The sequence below is a fragment of the Choristoneura fumiferana genome, chromosome 19 (genome assembly GCF_025370935.1).
Source record: "Choristoneura fumiferana chromosome 19, NRCan_CFum_1, whole genome shotgun sequence".
NCBI classification, from domain to species: Eukaryota; Metazoa; Arthropoda; class Insecta; order Lepidoptera; family Tortricidae; genus Choristoneura; species Choristoneura fumiferana.
The window spans coordinates 4604167-4614731 of NC_133490.1; the positions used below are offsets into that span (position 1 = coordinate 4604167).

General features: G+C 37.8%; 1 protein-coding gene across 1 annotated transcript in view; it reads left to right on the forward strand.

Moving 5' to 3' along the window:
* The first annotated feature begins 2796 nt into the window (after positions 1-2796).
* The window catches only part of LOC141438600 (uncharacterized), a 21879-nt gene continuing 14110 nt past the window's right edge, over positions 2797-10565 (forward strand). The window contains 4 exon segments of the mRNA XM_074102466.1: positions 2797-3050; positions 7158-7835; positions 9261-9440; positions 10195-10318. Coding sequence (XP_073958567.1) covers positions 2951-3050; positions 7158-7835; positions 9261-9440; positions 10195-10318 — 1082 coding nt within the window. The 5' untranslated portion in view covers positions 2797-2950.

Genomic DNA, 10565 nt, shown 5'->3' on the forward strand with positions numbered 1-10565 from the left:
TCCCGGTGCTAATGTTGCAAGTGTACGACACAATTTCCCTGTTTCGCTTGCTGTCAAAAAAGGGTTTTCTTTGATCACTTGATTTAAAAGGTGCGGCCACATGCAGGCGCTCGTCGCTCGTTTAGAGCGATAAATCTGGTCACGAGACTATAGTTGTAAAAAACCCGTTAGCTACCGTTAATTAACCAAATTTATGATTAGCTACCGATAAAATGCAGTTATTAACGGTTAATTATCCGACTGCGACAATGAAAAAGGGTAATATGTTTTTTATTGTGTAGTCAACTCCTAGGTGAAGTGAAAAATCGGCATCCGAAGGATAAAGATTTCATTTTAGATTTTATCCTACTTCCTGCTAATATTGTAAATGCGAAAGTTTGTGAGTGAATTTTAAGTGAGTATATTTGTTACTTCTTCACGCTGAAACGGCTGAACGGATTTGGATGAAATTTGGCAAAAAGTTAGTTTATAACCTATATTAAAACATAGTATACATTTTATCCCGATATTCTTACGAGATAGGGATAAAATCTTAAAATAATAACCGCACGGTTTAGTCATGAAATTTGATATGTAGGTAGCTAAACGAGTAGAATAACACATAGGCTACTTTTTATCCCGATATTCCCACAAAGCCACAAATATTTTTTTGCATAACAATTGCAGGCGGAAGGACCTTGTTCAAGGTAGGCAACGCATCTGCAATACCTCTGGTGTTGCAGATGTTTATGGGCGGTGGTGATCTCTTACCATCAGGATACCTACTTGCTTGTTTTCCATCCAGTCGAATAAAAAAAAATCATTTTTTTTTCATTCAATTTCTTTTATTTGTACCACTGCCACGACTGCTACTAAATGAGATTAAGAAATCAGCTTCCAAGACCAAGATCATTTCTGCAAGCAGCCATCTTGTCGCTGCTGCTCGATCTTCTCTTTTAAAATATGGCTTTTCTGTCCTAATTAATAGGACAATTTCGCCAGTGTCAAGGTAAACTCTCTTTGAGAGGGACGTTGTACGGTGATTGTAGTTTTTGCAACTTGATAGTAAAATTCCAGAAACCACGTGGAGACCACTTGCGCATTAAAAAATGTTAGACACGAGAGCAATATAGAATTTTGGGATCACTGTTCACTGTTAAGGTTAATCGCCGCATAAAACACTATCAAAATTATACTTCAACTAGCCAAAGAAACAGAAATAGCAAAATTAGATTTATTGTCTACATCCGCCATCTTCGAATGCTACAAATCGAATTCAAAATGGGGTCACGTGACCAGATTTATCGCTGCAAACGAGCGACGAGCGACTGCATGTGGCCGCACCTTTACATAGGTCAGGTTTTTAGTCATCATCCCAGCCTATATACGTCCCACTGCTGGGCACAGGCCTCCTCTCAGAACAAGAGGGCTTGGGCCATAGTTCCCACGCGGGCCCAGTGCGGTAAACTCATAAACTCAATAAAGACTCACTGGGATAGGCGGATAATGAGATAAACCGATTCGATTGGATAATTGTAAATGGAATTGAGTGCCAAGTTGACTTTTTAGTTGATCCTAATCGAATCGTTTTTGCTCATATTTGCAATTTCGAGAAACATTCGTCTTGACCTGTTTCAAATTTATAACTTTTTTGATTGAGATTCCCGAATAACAGCACTTTTAAGAGGAAGGAAAAAAATGACAAACGTACTCAATCTGGAAAAAAAGGGAAAAAAGGACTTCAAAAAAACTGTAACTTGTTGGACCATTCTTGACACTTGCACCCAATAGTCATAAATAGTCATAAATTGAGCCGTTTAGTTTTTAGTATTATTATTAGTATTAGCCTGTATTAGGTTCAAAAATTATTAGATGTCAGTAAGCAAAAGGTTTGGAAAAAAAAATTGATGTGTACAATACAATATAATTTTACAATATATTTTACATGTATACTATGCCGACAAAATGGTATAATAAAAAATAATAAATAAATTTTTTTTAGGGTACCTCCCATAGACGTAAAGTGTGGGTGATTTTTAGGGTTCCGTAGCCAAAATGGCAAAAACAGAACCCTTATAGTTTCGCCATGTCTGTCTGTCTGTCTGTCGGTCTGTCCGTCCGTCCGCGGCTTTGCACAGGGACTATCAGTGCTAGAAAGCTGTAATTTTGCACGAATATATATGTAAACTATGCCGACAAAATAGTACATTAAAAAATTTTTTTTTACAGTACCTTCCATAGACGTAATGTGGGGGTGATTTTTTTTTCTCATCCAATCTTGTAATGTGGGGTATCGTTGGATAGGTCTCTTAAAACCATTAGGGGGTTGCTAAAACGATTTTTCGATTCAGTGATAAGTTTGCAAATTATTCAACTTTAAAGTGAAAATTTTCATTAAAATCGAGCATGAAAAAATTCAGGATGGTAGTAAGTATATCAAACTTACAAGGAACACTATAACGGCTTAGTTTGCTTGAGAATTATTAGTAGTTTTACTCTTAAATAGCAGCCTAAGGTATAAAATATACCTAAACTTGGAAGATTCCGTATAAAATACGAAATCATTAGAAAAATATTACTTAATTTTTTCATAATGGCTACGGAACCCTGTTTTGGGCGTGTCCGACACGCTCTTGGCTGGTTTTTCATGTTTTGCCTCTGTCTGTCTGTCCTGCCCTGCATACCTATTTTTTCTTCTGAGCTGTTGCCACACACATTCACGATGTGCCGTTATGTTTTCTGACAGTTTTAGACAAAGGTTAATTAATGCGATGGCAACATTAATTGTTTATTGACAAGACTAATGACAGACGGCGGGGCCTGGCTCGGAGGCAGCTTGCTTTTAATTTAAAGGATTTTTGACTTATTAACTGGATTATTTCCATATTTATCTGTTATTTAAGTGAAAATGTGGAGTATGGATGCATTTTAAATCGTTCACTCGCGTTTCACGCGAGCACAGTGCTATAAAATGTATATTCGGTGTATGTTAGGAGCCATTTTTATTATATTTATTTTGTGCGTTCATTGTGATAATTCCGTTAATTACAACGAAAGCAAGGAAATTTATGGTGAGTACAATGTCGGATTATTACTGCTGTATCATTTTGGTGCTTTTGAATGTCTTGCAAGGATCGTACAGGATGAATTGGGATGTTCACGCCTCCCTACCTAGTTCGTATCTGTCAATCTCATCTCTTGAGTCTTACACTGGACATGCTATTATAATCCTAACAATTATTACGTAGTTCCGTGTGCTCGATATTGAAATATAAAATAGGTGTCGTGTCCTAAGTTTCTTTCGGTACTTCGACGTTCTGTTAAAAGATAAATAACTAAATAGTAATGTACCTATGTATAGTTAAAGTAGCACAGTTTTTCGGATTTGTTCGTTTTATTTATTTATAACAAACAGATCAAAATAATTGTTAAAACTAATACTAGCATGTGGTAGGCTGATTATTTACATGTAGTAATCACTGATGATATCATATCATTGTTTTAATTGAAAAAGTTAGCTCATTATCATATATTTGTTGAGATATTTATAAACATTCACAAAGTTGTCACTATCAGTGATTGGAATAGGAAATGCAGATAATTCATTATGAGTAGTAATCAGTGCTAATTGTTGGTGTTTGTTGAATGTCCTGCTCATTTACTGTTGCACTGGCCTAATTATACATTTAAGCCCGTTTCACCATCCATTAAATAAATTTATCTGACAGATAAATGTGATGCCGCCTCTGTTTGTTTTGTTTGCATAGATTGAGACGGCATCACATTTATCCATCAAATAAAATTAATCAATGGGTGGTGAAACAACCCCTTAGTTGTACTTAATGATAATATTGCACAGAGAAAATTAGCCCAACAATTAATTAGGTATTAGTATATCCAGCATTGTATATTCATAAAAACTTTTGACAGTAGGTATATTTTCTTGTATGTATTTCAATTAAATTGCAAACATACCTTATAACATGTCAAAAGGATGTTCAATCATTTTTATCATTTAGATCGAAATATTAATGTATATTTTATTTTAGTTACAAGTAAATAGGCCAAATAAGTCAATATGTATTCAATGAATATATGAATATATATTCTGTATCTACTTGTAAAAAAATAAGTAATATAATATAAAACATTATAATTAAATAAATATAATTAGAAATGGGCCGAACATGGGTTTCACCAAATATGAATATTCAACTGAATATTCGGCATAATTGATTCTAAGTAGAAACTAGATATATGATTCATTTTAAATTTTTTAACTTGATTAAAACAAAAAAAAACTTGCTTAGTTTCTCATGATAAAGACCTGATCGATTATATTAACTCTGCCGAATATGCCGACTACCGAATATAAAACGAATATTCGGAATCTATTGTGCTCTTGATTCTGAGTAGGAAAAACCATATTTTTTCCAAAATAAAAAAAGGGTCCACTCTTTTTTTAAGCTCCCTAAATCAAAAAGAAAAGAAAATTTTTACAATCCAGATTTGCATATTTTCATGTTGTACAGTCACCAGCATTAATATCTGCCACAGCGGAGCATCCAAAAATATCTGACACATCCTTCCGGCCCTAGAAATAGTTGTATTAGATATTTAGGCAGAACATGGGCGAGAGTAGCTGCATGCGAGAGGGATTGGAGACTGCTGGGGGAGGCCTTTGCCAACAGGCACACAGATGCTGAAGATTGAATGGAAAAAAAAAATGTATTATGATTTAAGTATTTTGTATGTTTGCATCTGAATAAAGAGGCTTAATAAATTAATAAAAAAAGACATTTATGCATGCTTGTTGTATCAGATATTGGTGCTGGTGATTGTACAAAACCAAAATAAGGTATCAATGAAGTAGTTTCTTATGAGGTCTCATACTGAACTCATAAACAAAATACGCACATAACATAATAGTCACGCACAATAGGCGTACGTAGACACCAAGTTGCGGAAAACAACACTATACCTATACAACCTATACCTATAGTATAACTTACCCATAGTAGTACTTATTACTTAGGTCTCATACCATAAACAAAAACACACATGCATAGTAATCAAGTCGTTAATTGTTACCATAAATGCAGAACTGTTTTAGGAGGTCACTGAACTCTGGCACAGTCTTGTGCAACCATTGTCTTGCAACTATGTCAGTGTATTGTTGTTGTCTTAGCCTTCAGAAACTGGGTTATGGTACTGTTTACCTCACTATTATGGCATTGGGCATTAATTATCTCTGCCCTGTTTGATAATAAACTGACCTGGGTCGAGAACTCTACATGATGGTTTTAAGGACTCTACCCATTACACCTGTCATACCATGACTGTAATGATTTTTTCATTGTAATGAACGCAAATCTATGTAAGCTGATAGCTCCGTAATGGCTGGAACTTTGAAAAATTTTTGTTTTGGGGGGGTTTGTAATCGTCACAACAAGGTTTGGACAAAAAAAATTCACATCTGTACATTGATACTTTAAATGAGAATAATACATATTTTTTAATTTCTAGCCTAAATGGTTGGTAAAGTATAAAGTTATATTATCTAATACAAACTGTTTATTGTACAAAATAAGTAAACAAACACAAAATAAATTTATAAATAAGGGGCCATTCATTTATTACGTAAGAAGATTTTTGCCAGTTTTTGAAGTATAATCTTAACTTTGCGCTTTTTTGTGATCTTACGTAAGAACTATCAAGACCCCCTCCCACCCCCTTGTAAGAAAAAATAAGACATGGTCGACCCCCCTCCCCTCTAAATCGTTTTACGTAATAAATTCCCTAATAAAATTTTATAAACATAAATTCAGACAAACATACATAAAAGTTACAATCCTATTCCTCCATACACTAAGTCTTGGGCAGAAGCTAATAGTAATCTTTTGTAGTAAACCACTGGTATTTTAGGACAAGAAAAAGAAACCTAAGTCATAGCCTACATGCAGTTACAGGCGGGGAAACAAAAAACATATAGGCTTACCAAAATTTTTTTTTAATTTCAATATGACGATGTGTTGCCATAGTTGTGGCTAATGTTTACTAAGGTATAATCAAAGTTCGGCCACATGCAGTCGCTCGTCGCTCGTTGAATGTGATTTTGTATTTCCCGCGACTCAAAAAAGTAGCGTCAAGTCGCCACTTCGACCAGCAGCGTCAAGATGGCTGCTTGCAGGAATGATCTTGGTCTTGGAATCTGATTGCTTAATCTCATTTTAGTAGCAGTTGTGCCAGTGGTAAGTACAAATAAAAGAAATTGGAGTGAATGAAAAAAAACCTTTTAGCGTCGAGCTACTTGCATTTTTGAACATGAAACTACCGTGAGACTCACTCATATTAAATATAATGACCCGGATAACTCACGTCTTAACTCGAGTTTAGCTCGACATGTTTTGGGCTAATCCGTAGCCCTTCGTCTTCGGAGCAACGCGACTCAGCGGCGTGACTCGATTTAAGACGTGAGTTATCCGGGTCATTATATTTAATATGAGCTACTTGCATGTTGGGGGAATGCATGCATTTCAGCCGTGCTAGCATCTCAGGGCCGCCCCCCGACCAATCCGTGGTTACTGGAAGACATAACTACCGCTAACTGCATGCTTAATCCAGCCGCATGCCGCGATTCATGGTTCTAGAATCAAATGCATGCATTTCAGCCGTGCTAGTCTAGAATTTGACCTGTGGCATCTCAAGCAGAGTTGGGGCTCACACCTCTGAGTTTTTCTGAATATCTGTGCGAAACAAAATTTGAAATTTACCGTGAGCTTTACGGTGAAGGAAAACATCGTCAGGAAACATGCACAGATCTGCGAAGAGTGATGTGTGTGTAGTTCCCAATCCGCACTGGGCCCCGTGGGAACTACGACTCAAGCCCTCTAACAAAATCACGCAAGAACACACATACTCACTAATTTTCGCATTTATAATATTACTTGGTAGGGTTGAAATATTTTTTTCACTCTTTGTCGGTCCCTGATTGCTTCTCTCATCTACTCAAAGGTTGCCTGATAGAGATTCCTTAAAGGGATAAGTCCGCCTTTATACAAGTATCTCTAAGTTTGTCAATTGTATTTTGTTTCTTTTCTTTTGTACAATAAAGAGTTTATAAAAATGCATTATTTTCTTAATTATTATGCTGATTATAAAACTGTATTTTGTTACAGTTCCGTCCGCACCGCAGAACCTTACTGTTAACAGAGTGACGTCAGAAGACATCCATCTATCATGGGCCCCGCCAACCACCTTCACTCACCATTTCATCCCCAACCCAGAACCCAAAGCAACCGCGGATAATACAGAACTTCAAGGCGACGAGCCAATGAAGAACGACCTACCAGCTATACGCGCTGAAACTCTCACAAACTTCGAGACAATCATAGACTCATACAAGAAGGACAAGCTAAAATACAATGACGAGTTTCCGCTTCCCGATATAATGAACGACTATAGAATCCGTCGCGATTTGCGCTCCCATAGGCACAGAAAACGTCGCCAAGACGTCAACGCCACAGACACAAGAACGACGCATGCCGAGAAACATGACTTAGAAACACATGAAGCTATCGAGTTCCCCATAGAAGTTGTAAAGAAGTCATTCACACCCGTCTACCCGCATAAAGACGCGACCCAAATCGCCTACGTCCTGTATTTCGAACAGGGTGTCCCAAAGATTGACGCGTCGACGGTCATAGGGGTCCCGAGTTCCGCTGATGTGAAGAAAATGAACTATTTCCCTAGTGACCTTGGTATGGCGGACTATTCGAAGGCTACAAAGAATCTGACGCTGCTTAACACGGCTGGTGTGCTGACTAAAGTGGTTGGGTTTCGGTTGAGGAATTTAAGTAAGTATTATATTGACACAGCGTTTAGTTTAGAGCCTTTGAATATCGCGTTTTTTAAACGCGCCGTAGACGGGCGATGGTAGCGCGGTTTTCTTCCCATAGAGCAGCCATTCAACTCGCGTGCGTACCGCGTGTGTATCGATACAAACGCGCGTCAACGGTGCGATTTAAAAACGCTGTGTGCAGACCCTTATTTACTCAGGGTTCTTAACGCATTACAAATAACCCGCGTTTTATTCTAATTATTTTTACCGATAAAAACAGTAAATATTATTAACAGAACTATAAACTTGAATCACCTGCGACATATAAGTTTGTTTTGGTGAAATCTTGCAAATCCATTGGTTGGGTGGATTTTGAATTTGGTTATGTGTGAATTGGATGATATCAGTATCAGTACACAAAAAGTAGAGTCCGTAGAAAAAGTTTGCGCTAAAAAATATTTTAATTTATTGTTGTCCATATTTGAAAATACAAACTGAAATATAGATGCACAGAAAAATAAGACCATCACTGGGAATCGAACCCAGGTCCTCGGTAATCCGTACCGCGTGCTATACCGCTACACCACTGATGGTCAAAAAAAAAAAAGTAAAAAAAAAAAAAGCGTAAAAGTAAAAATTTGGAATTGAAATAAAAAATACAAAGGGATTCCAAAAAAACCAATCTTAATTGTCCATATTTGTTAGGCAATGTTTATGTATTAAATTAATTGAATTCTTGCTACAAAAAGAATGAGTCAAAACTCGTAGGTATCTATCAAACAAAACTGTGAACTGACTTACCAAGATGTATTAATATACCTATTCTGTACAAGTAATGAGTTTCACAGACATACGAACATTAGTAGTCAAGTTAGTTTAACTCGTCACATTGACTAGCTTTCACATTGTCGATAAACAAAATGCTTCTACGTAGGTACATTACATTGTCAGCATGCGAAATAAAGGAAAAGTCTTACATAATTTATAACAAATTAGCTTAGAAAACAACACGTGTTTGCTTTTACTCTGTGAAATGTCAAACCCATTCTTGTATGTGGTACGGTAACTGTTACAGACCCATAATAAAAAGGATTGAACCTATTAGCTGTTACCCGCTACACCCTTCGCGTAGAATTCGTTTATCGCTATCCTGCCGGAACTTTGCAATTTTCCGGGATGAAAACTATTTTATGTCCTTCCCTGGGACTGGGACTTAAACTATCAATCTCTATATCAAATTTCATCTCAATCGGTACAGCGGTTTGAGCGTGAAGAGGGTACAAATAGACAGATAATATTAGTAGGTATGGATTACTAAGCCTGGCATCTGTGAAAGAAAGATTATAAGTTATATCTTTAAAAGAAATACGAGTAAATTATACCTTTTTACCCGTATTATTTATTACAAGTTCTGTGGTTGACATCATAAATTTTCTTCCAGAGCCCTTCACCCCCTATAAGATCTGGGTGCGCGCGTTCTACAACTTCTCGCTGCAAGGGGTCAAGTCCTCGGACCTCCTGGACCGATTGGGCCCGCAGTCGGAGCCACTTTACGTCCTCACCGATGTCTTGCCTCCTTCGGCGCCGGTCATATTGAACTTGACCTGCGATCAGCCTCACGGTATGTAGTTTATATTCTATTACAACGATAAAGCTGCCTATGGACTTCGCGTGGTCTCCATTCGAGCATTGTTCTAGTGTTTTCTTCGAGCTGTCGCGCGCGGCGGTACGGTATCCATCCACCAGTTTCTTGGACCGTACCGTGGCCGGACCGGTATTGACGGTATTGACGTACGGTTGCGCGGCTACTGCGCGAGCCAATGCTGAATGGTTTGCCGCGCGAACTCGATACGGAGCTTAAGAGGAACACTTTGAGCATAATTAAGAGCGCAAAGCTGGTAACCCTCGCGCAATGAAAGATTGCCTATTTAGTTTTTATGAAATTTTTTTTTTTAAGACGACTGCCGGGTTTTGTTTTGAATTGTTAATTAGACAGATGACGTCCAATAATACGAGGACCGTAGAAATTCAAAACTAAATTTTATTTATATTAGAAAGAGATGCGAACTTCACTTTTATTTATTTTTTATAGTACATTGTGTCTTAAGGGCGGTAAATAAGGAATTACGAACGAGAGTCTATTAGAAGCCCGAAGTCGAAGACTGAGGGCTTTAATGAGTCGATGTTCGTAATTCACAATAATGCCAATAGACGTGTCTGTTAACTTGAAAGTTCGACTTTAGCGACATATTCATTTGATAGGAACTTGTTTAAAAATTGATAGACCACTTATTTGGCTGATGATACAAAGGCGAACTTATTCCTTAAAGGGATCTCTTTCAGTCCTCCATGGAATAATTATTCTTGATCTGCAGACATCCTGTACCTCCAATGGCGGCAGCCGCTGGAGTACAACAACTCTCTGGACCAGTATGTGGTGACCCTGAGGAAACTGCCCGAGCAGCAGCCGAGACTCGCTCAAACGCCCCACCAGCAAAAGTGACATCGAGACTACCATCAGCGTCGTGAGTACTCTCCTGCTTGATATATGGGTCAACTGGGGTTTGCAGGTGTAGGACCTTGTGCAAGGTCCGCCCGGATTGCTACCACCATCTTGCTCGCTAATCCTGCCGTGAAGCAGCAGTGCTTGCACTGTTGTGTTTCGGCGTGGAGAGTAAGACAGCCGGTGAAATTACTGGCACGTGAGGTATCCCATCTTAGGCCTCTAGGTTGGCAACGCGTCTGC